Source organism: Mauremys mutica, chromosome 21, assembly GCF_020497125.1.
Source record: "Mauremys mutica isolate MM-2020 ecotype Southern chromosome 21, ASM2049712v1, whole genome shotgun sequence".
Lineage (NCBI taxonomy): Eukaryota > Metazoa > Chordata > Testudines > Geoemydidae > Mauremys > Mauremys mutica.
The window spans coordinates 2,414,539-2,430,473 of record NC_059092.1 but is presented as its reverse complement, the minus strand read 5'-3'; the positions used below and the strand labels follow the sequence as shown (position 1 = coordinate 2,430,473).

Below are 15,935 nucleotides of genomic sequence, written 5' to 3'. Positions count from 1 at the left end.
AGACAAGCCCTAAGATGAGAATAAGGCCTAGGTTAGGTATGATATATGGCGGGAAGATATGGCCTTCGGCAAGGTGTGGCACCTGCCTGCTGCTATGTTGACCAATGGGGATGAGGGAGCATGAATCGTTGGCATAGACTCCAGAGGCAAAAAGCAACACAATACTGGAGAGTAGCAGCCTATAACACAGAGGTGCACATGGTCTTCACAATCTCCCCAGATAGTGCCCCGTCACACGCCTGAGTGTTCTGATGGGACAATCTCAGCAGGTGAAAAGGCAGTTCCTCCTCATGGCCTCCCTGCTGAGATTGCCAGCAAGGGGTCTACCTGTGAGGCTGGCATCTGTGCACTGGGAAATGGACAGAGACTAAGCCACTGCAAATTCATCACTCACTTGTCTACCAGTCCCTCGCCTGCGGCTGAGCCAGTGCCCTAGAGGCAATCTTCTCCATGTGCAACCCTCTCTGTTAACTCCCTTTGACTTGATTTTTAATATTAAACAGTTAGCCCAATTCGATCTCTTGACCTGTGTCCATAATTAATCTCTCTAGTCCTACGTGTACTGTATCGCCTGATTCATGCTTTCCAGCTCCCACCTTTGCCTTAGATCTGCAAGGGTCCCCTACCCTGAAACCGATACCAGATTTGGATGCTGTGTGCTCAGAGATTAAATGAAATTCCGGTGTCAGACAATTTTGACATCTCTAGTGCTCACCTTTAGAAGAGATTATCTTCTGTCAATTCAAACAATGCATGAGCTCTGAGCTGAGTGATTTGAAATCACACAGAACCTGCTGAGCCTTTCTAGCTTCTGGGACAGTTCATAGAAATGCAGGTGATGGGCTGGATTGTGGAGAGCTTCTGATCTGTCATTTAAAGGGATTAGCAAGAGGAAGGACAACCCATATGCTTGCACCAGCATGCAATGGGGAGCTACTGGCAAACAGAAGCCTTGTAACAGAAAACTCTATGCTGCACTCCGTGGGTTCTGTGCAACAGTTTAGATGAACTGGAATGAGTAAAGTACCATAAAATTGTCATCTTTGTGTACAAAATTCAGTTAAAAAACCAAAATATTTTAAACATACATATTCTGGAAATGCAGCTTTTTAAGAGCTGTTAAAAAAGAATTAAAAAAATAAAAATCCACACAAGCTCACGGCCCAGCAAAGGATAACGGAAGTAGGGACAATCGTCTGGACCGTGGCATATGGTATAAATATATAGAGATTAATTTACCATTTTAAGTAGAATAAATATGGCTATGTTACATCATTGGAGGTCATGTCAGTGTGCCAAGAATTCAGTCGGACAATAAATCATAGTGACTTGGGCATGGCTTGATTAGATAGTGGCAAACTGCAAAGAGGAAGGAAACACATCCTGCCAGGATATGGACTAGGTCCACAGAGCAGCTCAATCGGTTTTCTGTCTACAAATAAACATGGTCAAGGAAATTCAGAAACAGACAATCTATGGAGGGAAAAGTCTCTAAAGCTGATAATAACAACAGGACTATGTCTCGTGGTAGGTGGAGTAAGATGAAAGCTTCGACAGATGCTCCAGGAACACGTCATTCTACTGGCCCTCAGGCAAAGCCTCCTCTTTATTGATAGGCAACCTTCACACAGAAGGTTTCTTCATTCTTGTCTTCATGGTCATTGATATAAATCAGAATCTCCTCCTCCCCGGTGCTCTGGCTTGGTGCAAACCGCAAGCCAATCGTGTACATCTCCCCTCCTCCAATCTGCAAAAAGAGTGAAATGACAGTGCTAAACATCTCCATTCTCCCTACACCAGCATGGCTCACATTAGCACACACATGTGCATTCGGTACCAAGCTGCAAGAGGGGTCAGTCGGCTGACAAAACAGGCAAGGGAGGTGTGCCCGACAGTAACACATAACATGTGATTTCTACCTGGTCCCGGTGTCAGACATCCCAACCCACTGAGTTCAGACAGCAACACCCTTCCCTAGCAAACTCTTACAGAGCACAAAAGAAGTCTAAAGTTTCCAAACCACATGAAGCTTATTCATAGACTCATAGACTTTAAGGTCAGAAGGGACCATTATGATCATCTAGTCCAACCTCCTGCACAATGCAGGCCACAGAATCTCACCCACCCACTCCTGTAACAAACCCCTAACCCATGTCTGAGTTATTGAAGTCCTTAAATTGTGGTTTGAAGACCTCAAGCTGCAGAGAATCCTCCAGCAAGTGACTCATCTATTTCCAGTCTCCCTGAGCAAATGGTGCCGTTTCGCTGTGAGTGGAACATGCATTCTAGGATTCATGGTAAAAACCAAATGATGGATCCCACAACAGACCACGACATGCAGAAAAAGGGTATCTGAGCTTCTCCCGCCACTCTGTTTGGTTTGCTACCTCAAAGGAATCCTCCTTGAACTGCAGCAGGTCAGCTCGGTTGGTATGCAGGAAGTACATCCTCCTGGAGGGATACGGGTTTGTGTATGTGATTCGCTTGTTGGAGCCTTTCCCTCCGCCAGCAGGGAGTGTTATTTCAAATGCCTGCAGTTACATATAAGAAATCACAGCATTGTCATTTCAGTTCTGACACAGGCCAAGTCTGCAGTAAAAGCACAATGGTTTCCCATATAGTGTAGTAAAACCCACAGGAAGATTTCCCTTTATTCTGGAGTCACTACCAAAATATTCAGTAAATTTGCAAAGGGTCAGAACCCAGCAATGAGTTATTAGAACATGGAGACGAAGTGATTATGACCCAATCGCAGATGCTCTTCAGGCCATTTATGGAAGGAATAGCAGAGACGTCTTCTGTTCTTGCTGCCAGGCATAGGGACTAGAAGATCCGAAAGGAGCTATCCAGTCCCCACTATCTATCGTTCTAAGGCTAACTGTGGATTCAAATCTCCTAGGACCATGTTCAAAGGAACAAGGGGCAGGTGGGTCCAAAGTACTCCAGGCTGGCCCGAATCTGCTCCCTCCGAAGCCAATGGTCGAACCCTCATTAGGCCGAGGCTCAGTGGTTTTGAAAATCCCTTTCAAAATGTTTTGACCAGAAACTTTTAGGGGTGTCTTCAGGCTACCACGATCAGCCCCTTCTCTCCCCACTACACACCCCACGGCGATGGTGTCAGTGCTGGTTGCAATGCCTCGTGTCTACTCATTAGTGCTGGTCAGAGGAACTTTTCTTCCTCAGTGGATGCTTTGTATGCTATTCCCAATGGGTGTGCTGCAGAGGGCCCACTTAAATCCAACTTGAAACCCTTTATTGAAGGCTAAAGTGCTGCATAGGCCTTGCACAGGGGAAACTTTCATTCACTGTGAATACATTAGTTCCCTCACCTCCCCCTGCTTCCCTCTCAGCTCCCAGGCAGCTCCCCCAGCCCGAATTCTGTAGCGAGTCTTTTGTATATATGGGGTTGTTAGCCTGAATGACAAAGGGACTCGGCTGGGATCATAGCCAGGCTCCTTCGCCAGCTAGCTAATTTATTTCCATTAGGACAACCACGGTGCTAATTCCCATCACACGGCATACGGGAGTGGTTCTGTCCTTACGAGGGAAGTGTAGCAGTGCTGTAACGTTGTGCTTAACTTCCCCCAATATGGAGTATTTCAGGGAAACATTTAAAACTGAACAATAGTTAAATGGGAAATCCAATTTACTACTTTGGCCCGAAATCCCAGAGTAGACTGGAGTCAGCGTTAATAGGAAATACCCCTGCTGTGACTGACTTTCAGAACGGGGGCTCTATGGGTGGAGCTACCCTCAAAACAGAGGCCGAACATGATTTTCTGATGGTTTTCAGTGGGATTGTTCACAGGCTGAAAGTTAAGCACGTGCTTAAGTGTATCCTAGATCCAGGTCACAGTGCGCTGCACGATGTAACCCATAACATGCCCCAGGTTCCATCAAAATCCTCTATGATCTATTCTGAATACAAGAGCTACCCACAACTGTTTCCATAGACACACATGCCACTACAGCCCTGATTCTGAAAAGCACTTGAAGGCGTGCATAAAGTCCCGCTGACTTCAGTGGCAGTTAAGCACGTGCTTTCCTGAATAGGCATGGATTTCTGCTTCGGTGCTTTCCTGACCTGGGGCCTATATATATATATAATCGGGAGAAGGAGTAGTATTTATGTACAAAGGGAAAAACCACTAGTGCTTCCTCTGGTTATACCCAGGACCATATCTAAAGCAGCTGTCCAGATATAGTAATACAAAGTTATTATTATAATCCCTATGGCAATTTGATTGTATATGGCATGTGAAGGCAATTACTTTGGGGCTAGTTGTTGTTAAAATATTACTACTTTAAGGTGATTAACTCAAAGAATAAAGTGGTTTTGTCACTATCTGTCCCAGATGTTTAGGAATCAGTTTTATGATCCTATAATCTATTCCTGGTGAAGGGAAGAGTCTTTCAAGGTTGAAGAGACTGCAAAGAAAGAAAAACACTGTCCAGAGAATAATAAAAAAATCAAAATGTTCTGCACACATTCTGGAGTTCTAACAACACGGGACAATAGTCTTGCCCTTTCCTGTACAATGAATGATTTGGAAGTTTTTCATACACAATGCAAGGGACTGATTTCTGACAAGAAGTGGTGGCTAAAGCCTATGGTGATGGGTGACAGAGATAGACAGTCGCAGTAAATAGATAGCTATGGATGGTAGTGACCGTTCCAGTAAAACTAGTCAGCTCACTTTGCACTCGGGGCAGTTTCATCTTCGGCAAATAAGATTTAACTAGCAGCTAACAGCCCATGCTGTCGCACAGGGTAATTTGTAGAGACAACATGGCTGAGAACTTAAAAATTTGATGGTAACAGACCACGAATCCCAGTGATGACTGAACCAGGCGACATTCTAAACAAAGAGAGCTCTCAGCCATGCTTGTAGCTGTTTCCATCACTTCACACTGACTCAACAGACATTCTAGGCTTACAAGTGACACACTGTCAGAGTGACCTGCCTGGAATGTTGTTATATGGGTGCACCCAGGTACCTTAGAAATGACAGGCTGTCGGCAGGAAACACACACCAGCCAGGACGAAACAAGCTGGTGGTACTCCACATCCACCAGATTGAGGTAAACAAATCTGTTGCCAGCTTTCTGAGGCCTCACACCAATATGCAGGTCCTGCACCCCATTCGGAGGGAGAATAAACACGCCTTTGGGATCCACCTGCAGGAAGCGAGCAAAATGGAAACAGGCAGGAATGGCCACAACTTAGTGCAGCAACCAAGCCGTAGGAACACAAATTCTACACATGCCGATGGGGCCTCTCTGCCTCTCAGGAAAGACAATGAAAAGGTTTAATTAGAATCCCCAAATGATGTGTATCTCTGGTCGTGGAAATTAGGTCTCAGTCTGGTACATTCCAGATCAAAATGTTTTATATTAAAAATGCAAGAAAATCAGAATTGTCTAGATGAAAACGAAAGATGGTATCAGTGATGGTCAAAGTCATCGGCACTGTTAATATAACATGTTATTGGGATAGTCTCAGCATGAGAGACAGTGAAGGAGAAATTAACCCAAATTTTTACATGTGCCATAAAAGATCTTTTTAGAGGCACCAACCTGGTGTCCTTTGATCAAGTCAGAAGGGAAGCTAATCTACTGTACCTTCTAGACTCCAGTTTGGAATATAAATTAGACACTGATCAAATGTTCAGAAATGTGTGTTTCTGAGAAGGAAATTAAAGCTGGCTGCATTAATAAACTAGGCTCTAACTTCATTGAAAATCTCTGTCTGAGTTGCACATTCAGAGTCTGTCTGCAGAGGAACTTTGCTTAGCAGAATGAATTTCAATAACAAAAATGTAGTTAGCAAGATCTAGAGTGCTCATCTCAGCTAGAAATGTTAACCCTGTTACTGCCCTATGGATGCCTGATGCAGGATCAAAAAAATGCTACCAACAGAGTGCTATGCATTGAAGGTATACTTGAGGCATGAGATGCCATGTGCAAAACAGATAGTCTCTGAATGTATTTGGTTTTGTTGAGTTATGTACTTTAATGTTACAGCTATCATTTTTATTTTATACACACACAGAGCAAAGACAGTTCTGGCATTTTGTGTTTTACTTAAAAATTCTTTTCTGAGAGCCCTATCAATAGGATATCGACTACCAGAATACCATCTGATTAGCTAGAAGGAAAGGGCAGGTTATTTGTATAGCTGGAACTTCCTACTTGAGGTGAAAAAGATACTTTGAAATACCAGGGTAACAGACACTTTCGTTTTAGGTGCCAGATTCATGAATCAGATAAAAGACCCATGTGACATTACACAGCAAACAAGGAGAGGAGGGAGGTTAATCTCCTGAGAGAGGCCCCAGAGCCTTATCTGGCAGGGTCTAATGCTTTCCTCACCTGCTGACAAGCTCAGCTTCTCCACATTAGCATGGTATTCACACTCCGAGATGCTTATCAACCTGCTCTAGGAAGGAGAGTCTGGAGCTAGTCCTTAGAGTTCAATGCAAACCATTTGCTAAACCTGCGTCACTTAGCACAGGCACAAGTCGTGAGATCGAGGCCCACGTTTTCAAAATTCTGTGTGCCTCTGTCGCTTGTTGGCCAGTTTTTTATACTCACAGAGCCTGATTTTCTGAGCTGGCAAGCACCCCAATTTCCAGCTGACAGCAGGGCAAGTTATGGGTGCTCAACACCTCTTAAAATCAGGCTCTAGGGGGTTCCAGCTGGCTAGCTAAAAGTTGGAACAGCCACAATTAGTGGACGCTTTGATAATTTGGTCCTGAACTAATAATATTGATGGAGCAAAGCTCAAGGAGTGTCAAGAGGGTTTGGAAGAGGCCAGTCTAAAGGCAAAGCGGCATCTATGTAAAATCTGAACAGAGTTTGATGTGCATGGTCACAGCGTAGCTGGCCCCTGTGCAGAAGGCCTAGCTCCCCTCTGCCACGGCAGGAGTCCCCATCTGTCCGATGAAGAGGGCAGGAGGCCAGCACGTGGGTGCTAATAAAGGTTAGGAAGAGGCCCAGTGAGTCAGAGCGGACTGGTTCAGTCAGGGGCAGGTTACACCAGAGAAGGTCCCAGAAGGAAGCAGAAGGTGATTCCTAGAAAAGGCAGATCAGCAAGTGGTGTTTGCTGGCTCGTGTGTCCCCAAGCCAGAAAGCCAGGGCTGGAGGGCTACGGAGGGCTGAAAGCACCAGGAAGAGCAGCAGGAGATGGCTGCAGGCTCTAAGCTGAAGAGCTGGAGCCAGGGGCCACAGAGGGCTGAAGGCAAGGGAGCTGCAAAGGGGCTTACCCACTGACATCTCCAGGACCAAAACTGGACCCAGAGCAACCATGAGAGGGTCAGGGGGAATGAGGGGAGCTCCCCTGACAAGAATGTTCCCAGGAGAGAGGCTGTGGGGGTTCCTGCTGGGAAAAGAGGGTTTGCACTCTGGGTGGAAGGGTGGCTGTCCTGGTACAAGGACAGGAGAGGGCTGCACTGGAGATCCGGGATGTGGTGAGGGACACCGGGGCTGTATGTTACATGTACTGGTTGGACTATGTTGGGGGAAATCTGGACTATGGCTGTGGAACTCTTGTAATAATTTATGGACATGGGACTTTTGTAATAAATGAACCCAACAAGAGCTATATTTACAGTAAGAAAGACTGTTTGGATTGTTTTGGAGGACTCAGAAAAGGGAAATTGAGGCAGACCAGACCATGGTCTGCCACAGGAGGGTGCTCCAGGCTGGGGCTGCCTTCTCACACATGCTTCCCTGCAATGTATTACAGTTTTAATTACTGCTTCGGCCAACTACAGCCCAGCCCCTACATCATGAGAAGCTAATACAGAATTCAAGATGTACAACTCCCAACCATAATTCAGGTCACCGCAGTGAAAGCCGCCCATTGTGGTGACTGAGCTCACTCTGGACGCCACCAAGGGGATTCATCTCCACGTTCTGCCTCAGTGAGGACAACATTTAAACACGGATTTCTTTATTTCCTAATTTATGGAGTGGCAATGGAGTTTGTCTCTCTTTTATTATTCACATTTATAATTATGACTAAATGAATTCTAAAGAAATTATTAGTCTTCGGATAGTCTCATTAATTCAGATAATTTGCCCTCTGGGGTTTTGTACCAATGATCCTACACATGACGCCTTTAATCAAAAGATAATTATAATGAAGACTTTATGGCAGTAAATTGTTCGTAATTCCTAATGGGATTGGTTTCATATTGGAGGGTTATTTTCACTGGGACTGTCAATGTAAGTCCATTCATAATTATAATTGTGAAGGATTTCACTAATTTTCAACTCACCCCTAACTACAGCCTCTTCCAAAGGAAAAGTTTCTCTTTGTGGTGGGGGAAGGAAGAGAGGAATTGGCAGCAAGCCCTGCTGCGTCCCCTGGCAGAGCCTACCTTCAGCTCCTGTGTGTGCGAGGTGCAAGCTCTCACTTTTCTGATCGTTTGGGTGCCCCTGAGAACCAAGGAAAGGCGGGTCAGCTGGCCAGTTATGCAGCTAACGTCCACACGTTGCAGCGAGTGAAGGTAAAATTGCCAGATCTGAATGGGAGCAGCAAGCCAGGCGTCCCTGGAGCAGAAAGAAGAGGCGCCTGTCATGACTGTGGCAAAGGAAAAGGTGACACTGGTTCAGGAGGCATTTCCAAATTAATGAAAACATACAACTGCAGATGGGAAGAAGGAAATTGTGCTTCCGGTTCCGAAGCGTTTGCACCTGCATTCACATACACCTTGTAAAAGGCATTACAGGAATTCCAGAGAAGACATGTTTGGCTGAGATATGTGAATCGACTTCACTCCCAGGCAACCTTATGCAGGGTGAAATTCTCGAAAGCACCTGGCTGTTTCTGGAGTTTAAGTCACGTTGAAAGTCAAGCTGAGCTGCTGCCCCAAGGCTCAGACAGGCCCAGAGGATACGCAGGGCGCACACCCCGCAGTGATCAGAGGGGGGATGGAGTGAGTCTTCTCCCCACCTGGATGCTCACTCCTCCAAGCTGTACAAGGCAACACCACGGAGCTCAACTGGGGGGAAATAATTCATTAAGTGAGACAAGATGAATTTGTCTAAAGCAACTAAGTAAAAAGCAGACAGCCAGAGGGAGCTGCTGTTATTTCATCTCACCTCGGCCCTCATTCAGAGCTCAAGGGGACATCAGCTGCCAAAGACACAGATCATTGTAATGAACAGTTTCTCAGAAAGTGGGCTCTCGCTCTGGTAGTGAAGACTAAATGCACACCATGTGCCTGTGTTTTCTATGGTCTCTTGTACAAAAATCTTCAGAACCCTCTTAACATCTTCCACCCTAGCCCGGGTTTTGCAAGCAGACATATCTCAAGAGAATCATACAGATCTTCTTGTAGATTTTTGCTTGTCAGAAAAATAAGTCATGCGCTGGAACCAGTGTCCTAGGAATGTTACATGTGCATTTCCTTATCTGCTCTGACAAGGTTTCTGGAGAATTCTCACTCTTCTACTTTTGGATTCTCCTACTCACGTGTAAATAGCAACAAAGAATGTTTTGATCTGTGGGCTTGGTCCTCCAGCTACTTTTAAGAACACATCCTGTGGCTCCCCAGGACCCTGAGTACAGAAATCAGAAAGCATCATTAGAATAGTTAACCCAGAGATCAAACCAGCTAATGAGGTTCCTTTTCCCTTTATTTTAACCCCCTACCACTTCACGTCCACAAGCAGAGGGTTCCAGAACCCAGCTAAACTACCCTATTCAATTATTATACAGCTTGGCTTCTTCCAACATTTTTAATTACAAAAGAGGATACAAATGGCTCTCACATTCCGGGTCTGTTTCAGTAATTAGATTTTGCAGAATTTTCCCCAAGTTTTCTAGCAAGCCATAATCCAATTACCATGCTAACAGAATTCTGCAATGGCAATTAACAAGCACCTTCATTATCATCCGCATTTATGTGTGAGTTTGTTTTTCATTTAAATCCCAACCGGCTGAAAATAAAACCCAGGAAACTTGGAATCAGAGCTAAAAATTCCAACACAGAGCACATCATGAGCCGCTTTTCTATGCAGCTCCCTCTGATGGCCTGATCCAAAGCCCATTGACCGTCAGTGAGAGCCTGTCGTTAACCTCTGTGGGCCCTGAAAGCATCTCAGTTACGAAGTAGATACACTGACTGTCAATGGGCTTTGGATCAGGCCATCAGAGGGAGATGCAGGAGATCAAGCAGCACTTGTATGATGGAGAAATATCCTCGCCTGAAAGGAAAGGGATCAGAAGTTCGATCGATCTGTTTATTGATTGATTGATCGATCGGGTGGCCCTCCTCCTTGCAGTATCCGAGTCTTGAGTACTAGGATGCTATCTTGGAATGTGACGCAGAGAGCAGCACCGCAATCCAGCTGAGGTTTTGTGGTCTATTCAATCAGGACACATTTTTATTTCTTTCCTTACTGGTCATTTTAGAACCTCTGATTTCTGAAGAATGTATCTGTGGCACCTAGCTGGAGAGATGGTGTTTCCATAAGTGGCAGTTTCCACCAGCATTTCAAATCTGGCCTTTTTTCACATGAGCAATGCAGGGCAACATGACAAATTATGGTATAAACTGTGGTATTAAACACACGCTGCAAATATGATGAGAGCAGGCTAGAGAAGTTCTGTTCCTTTTTAACAGGGGAGTGAGGCAGTCACAACCTAGTAACACCCAATAGTCTATCATTACAGATCAATGACCATTGGTGCACGGCATCTCTGCTTTAGATAAAGCGATCAATAGACTAGAGATGGTGAACGTAAAGGATATACTCCATTGGATTTCCGCTTGATTTTTGTTAGTACCATTTTTTTTGTTTCGCAAATGATGTTGGGATCACTGCAGCGGACGTACATCTCCGGTTCCCCACCTGGCATTCCTGCTGGGGCACCTGGGGGAAAGAGCATAAGATGACCACTCTCCCTGCTGTTAGGCATAGGCCCATCTCCTGCCCTTGTTAGCAGGAAGGCCTGCAAGCTGGCAAATCTCTAAGCATGTATCGCTTTAAAACCTACAACCCAAAACATGGAAACACAAGCAGACACAGTATTTGCATGCCAGTTCTCAGCTGGATGCAGACAGTTACCGGGCAGGGTGTACCATGGAGGTAACCGTATGGACTTCTTCAGGAAGGTGAGCTCCGGGTGATAGAATCGGAATGTCTGATCCACCACGTGGGGCTGGGGCTCCACATTAACACTGAGCATTGCAATGGGTTTGTCACCATTTGCCTTAAAGGAGATCTGTGCAAAACAAAAAAGAACAATGAATTCGTCGAGAGAGAAAGAAAAGAGACCATCAACAGATGCTACAGCAGGGGGCGGCAACCTTCCGCATGCGGCCCATCGGGGTAATCCGCTGGCGGGCCACGAGACATAGTGTTTACGCTGACCATCCGCAGGCCCGGCCCCCCGCAGCTCCCAGTGGCCGTGGTTCGCCGTTCCCGGCCAATGGGAGCTGCGGGAAGCGGTGGCCAGCACGTCCCTGCGGCCCGCGCCACTTCCCACATTGCCCGCCGACGGTCAATGTAAACATTACCCTGATGGGCCGTGTGCCGACGGTTGCCAACCCCTGTGCTACAGCAAGAGAAAATACCATCTCTGGCTTTCACTCTGATCAATAATGGGAACAAAATCAACTCAATCTGTTTACAGCTCTGAAGTAGTTACCACCGAATAGCAGGGGACCTAGGATGCTATTAAGAAAATTCAATTTAAATAAATATGTGATGGTAAAATCTAAAACTGTGAATGGAATCTCCAGGGCACTGAAACCATGTATTTTCAGGGGAGTAGCTTTAAACCAATACCTGATAGAGGAATTAAAAACCAAGCACAGGATGCTGACATAGAGGTCAATAGATACGTTTGCAAACAAAATCCTTTTTAAAAATATGCTTGCCAGGCTGTAAAGTCATTGTCTTTTGCTCTTTTCATAACAAAAACTGTATGAGAAGCCGCACAGACAGGACTGGGTCCTAAATAGCCACGATCACTAAATACATAAAAACACACAAAGCCTAGTTACCTATACCCTGCCGTGCTGGTTTGTGGTGGCATTTACAACAGAGAACACAGTGAACATCAGCAGAGGGCTCACAACGCATTAAAAGGGACACTACCCTATTTCTATACACTACAACAGACATCCAATGAAATTCATAAACATTTATTTCCTTATCATGAAAAGCCTTATGGCCTGCCATAAATGGCCAGTTAAAAGGAATTATATATTTGTAGGCTCAATCTTTGTCACAGGGTTTTGATCACTGTAACAGGCTGTAAAACTCATTGCAGTCCACCTACGTGACAGCACTTCTTTTTGCCTCTGTTACCTTGATGCGTTTTGTCAGCATGGCACTGGACTTCCAGGGGGGTGCAGCTTCTGTGCCTTTATTGAATCTCAGCTCAGCAGGGCCCTGCTAGAAATAAAGAAGCAGTAATCATGCAAAGAAGCAGTGTACCTCACGTTATGAATGCATTCTTTGGAATTTTTCACCACTGTTTTGATCTAAATCTATAATGTTTAAGAAACCGTATCACAATGAAAACTAATAAAGGTTAAATTCTCCTCCCAGACTCTCCAGCTGTCCCTCTGCTCTTGATCAGCTGCTCTTTACATACACAGCTCAGTGAAAGTTCCCTGCACGTTGGGAAAGCAGAGATCCACTCTGCAGATCTGAAAGACAATGTTGTCCTGTAAAACACAAACTGCTGTGCTCTAGAAGAGCTCTCCTTTGCAGCTGGGAACTCGGGTACTAACTTTAAAACACTGTGAATTGCCAATTCCTTGCTGTCACTGGCCTCTTCGCAGTGTTGTTGAGGAAGTGAGAGTTGCTTTTCTAGATTAGTGCATGTTCTCATCATTGGTGGCTTTGCTAAAAACTGAGAACATCAATAAAATAGTGCAATGCATTGCAGACAGCATCAAGAGACTGGGAGGAGGACTGTTATCATTTGAACCCTCTCTTCTGTCCCATTGCTGAGAGTTAAAGGAGCACTGTAGGATTACATGTTCGCTTGTACCTCTGGCCTAACCACTCTGAATTCTACAAGCACCCAGCAGCTTTGTCTCGCCTGTTCATTTATTCTGTGGCATTGAGCTAAAAAGGGAATAAAAGGGAACAATTTGGATACAATCTCATTTTAAAAGTCAGTTTTGTGCTTCTAAAGAGCAGACTACGGGTCGCATTCATCCCACTGATGCAGTTACACCAATGAATGTGGCCCTAAATCTTAACACATCAAGAACTGAGAAGCACAGGCAGACGTGAGCCAGTTGCAGAGGCAGAGGGGACTGTTCCCCCTGAAGCGAGTGCCCTGTCTTTAAAATTCAAGCCCTCTCTTTTTTCATCTCCATGTGAGCCTCACAACCACTGTGTGTTTGTTTGCTATTATTCAATCACAACAGATGGACAAGCCACTTTGGCTTCGAAGGTTGAGTCCCTTCTTATTTTTTCCAATTTTGTGTGTTCTTTGTGTCCTGGTTCTGGCTGGGACAGAAGAGCCTCCTCCAGATATTTCTGGCATCTCCCAAAGACGTTCGGCCATTGCTCCTCCGTAATAAAGACCTGATATTTTTAAGCCTCCCCTTATAAGCTAAGTCATATTTCTGTAAATTTCTTGGTGTGATACCAGACAGCAGGAACAGAAACATAGAAATGCTATAGAAAGCAATATACAGAACAGCTGATGTTAAGCGATGTGGCATACTACCCATCACCTGCTAGAAATAGCACTGGTTATAAAATGGGCATAGAAATTTATACAGTTAGCATCATGTTTAATTCTAGATAACGATGGTAGGCAAATGAACCCTTTCCTCATTGTTTTATTTGTCCTATGTCATAATATAGTAGAAGAAATGTACCTGCATCATGACAGCGTGGTCTACAGAGAAGGTCTGGTATTTAAATGGAATGTGAATGGTCTCTCTGGGGCGCAGGTAGACCTGAGGCATGAGGTTGTCCTGAAGATGGAACATGTCCTCTTCTACTGGAGTAGTCAATGTTTGGGTCAGCTCTTTGAAGTGTCTCCACTCCCTACTGTCCACAATAACACTGTGGAAAAAAAATCATGGACAGAAACCCGGGAGCTGGGGTTCCCCCCGATCCCAAAATGAGGCTGTGAGTTATACCTAAACCTCAGTGTGCATGCGCGCGCAGGGGCGTGGGGAAGGGGGGTTGTTGGAACAAAGACCGTGGCTGGAATGTGCAGGCACACATTAAATGGAAAGAAAACTCCAAAATCCACCACACCTTTGATCTGGGAAATGAAGACCTCTCCTCTCTCCCAATACACCCCCCATCCCACTCCGAACACTGCACAGCGAAGCACGTGAATTACAGATGGTGGTTGCATTGGTCACTGCTAGCGGCAGGATAACTAGGGTAGATTTGACCTAGTGTGGCAACTCCTCTGTGCTTAGCTTCTCGGTAACTTGCATTCTCCCATCCCTTTGGATAGCGATACGGGAGGTGGGAAGAAAACAAAGAAAAGTGAAATCTCTGGAGGGGGGAAGCCGGTCATTGGTATATGATGGAGCCCTCATTATATACTGACCCCTTTCCCAATAAAGCCTCAAACGCTAGATGGAAAAGCAACAAGCTCGATCCCAAAGACACCTCTTGTCTCGCACTTCCGTAAGTGCCTCTCCGCTCTGGGCTGGCTTTCCAAGGGTAACGTGCAGTATTTTGGAGGGGAGAATGTCTCTGGCTCCTACCTCAGCTCAGGGTGGTCGATCTCGATCGTCACCGTGTGCTGGACATTGTATGGGTTTCTCAGGGCAAACTCAAAGAACTCTGCTGTGCCCAGCGTGGCATAGAGCGTGTAGTTGGTGGTGATGGCCTGAATCAGCATGCTAGAGATGCTCTCGGCCTTGATGCGCTCCCGGTAGGCATCAATAATCTGCAGGTCCCTGGAGTGCTGGATGCGCTCCTCACGCCGGCCCTATTGAAGAAGAGACTCCTATGACCAACACACTGATGTGGGCCCCTCCCCTGCGTGTCTGAGGATTCATCTGAAGGAACCCGACCCAAGCCCTGACACAAGAGATGCTACAGGGTGTTTTGTCAGGCCTGGCTCCCGTTTGCTCTCTGGTCCCAAGATCGTTCCGACAGCGCTCTGTGCTGCTCACCATGAGGCTTGCTCTCCTCCCACTGACATCCTCCTGGGCTTCGAGCTGTCGCACCATCATCATCCTCTCCAGCTTCCGCCTGCGGATGGCGCTGGCCTCGCGGCTGGCGTGCTGGAAGGCCGTGCTCACTTCCTGCAGGCGGCTGAACAGCATGGCAGCCAGCTCGCTGTCCACGTCCGCCAGCTTCTGGGCTTGGGACACGTTCTTAGCTGGGTGCAAAGGAAACAAGCGTCAGAGTCTGGGGCTGAGGGAGTCGGGGTGTGGACCCCATGGGGAGCAGTGCAGTAACCAGCTGAGACAGGGAGATGGATGGATGACATGGGCAAACAGACGGATATGCTGACTTGAGTTGCCTCAAGCATGCAGGTGTTTGAAGCCTTCTAGACCGGCAAGCTAAGTGAAGCGGTGACCACCAGGAAGGGGAGCTGAGGAACAGCCACTTTGCGGTACATGCTGTTCTTTCCTTGACCAAGCCTTAGTCTGGCTCTGGGGCCAGTTAAAGCTGAGTAGTCCCAGTAGAAGCCTGGGTAGTAGGTGGAATTATACCAAGGTCCCTCTCCCAGGGTTTGGCACTGAAACTGGCAGTGAAAGCAACACGTCCAGGGCTGTCAGGCAGTTTTTTATATTATGCAGTTTCTGAAGCTTTCCACAGGCAGCCGATAAATCACATCTCTCCTGATGTGTGGCCATCATGCCAGATCTGAGTAAGAAGGAAAGCCAAGCAACACATTGCGCTATATTAATTCTCTCTGGCCTGTGGATCCCAACTGTGGCCAACAAAAGTTCCTCTCAGTAGTAACAACATAA

At 46.1% G+C, this 15,935-nt stretch overlaps 1 protein-coding gene across 4 annotated transcripts in view; it reads right to left on the bottom strand.

Annotated features, from left to right (window-relative positions):
- Positions 1–797: 797 nt before the first annotated feature.
- NPHP4 (nephrocystin 4) overlaps positions 798–15,935 on the bottom strand; it is a 100,933-nt gene continuing 85,795 nt past the window's right edge. For 2 of the 4 annotated variants that reach the window (XM_044996238.1, XM_044996240.1), the window contains exons 21-31: positions 15,129–15,337; positions 14,715–14,941; positions 13,863–14,052; positions 12,328–12,414; positions 11,080–11,236; positions 10,799–10,884; positions 9,482–9,567; positions 8,385–8,556; positions 4,999–5,178; positions 2,388–2,531; positions 798–1,747 (exon numbers count right to left, since the gene is read on the bottom strand). In XM_044996238.1, the coding sequence (XP_044852173.1) occupies positions 1,607–1,747; positions 2,388–2,531; positions 4,999–5,178; positions 8,385–8,556; positions 9,482–9,567; positions 10,799–10,884; positions 11,080–11,236; positions 12,328–12,414; positions 13,863–14,052; positions 14,715–14,941; positions 15,129–15,337 (1,679 nt within the window). In that variant the 3' untranslated portion in view covers positions 798–1,606. Of the gene's footprint in view, positions 1,748–2,387; positions 2,532–4,998; positions 5,179–8,384; positions 8,557–9,477; positions 9,568–10,798; positions 10,885–11,079; positions 11,237–12,327; positions 12,415–13,862; positions 14,053–14,714; positions 14,942–15,128; positions 15,338–15,935 lie in introns of those variants that run through there. The other 2 variants (XM_044996239.1, XM_044996241.1) reach the window with 2 other exon arrangements.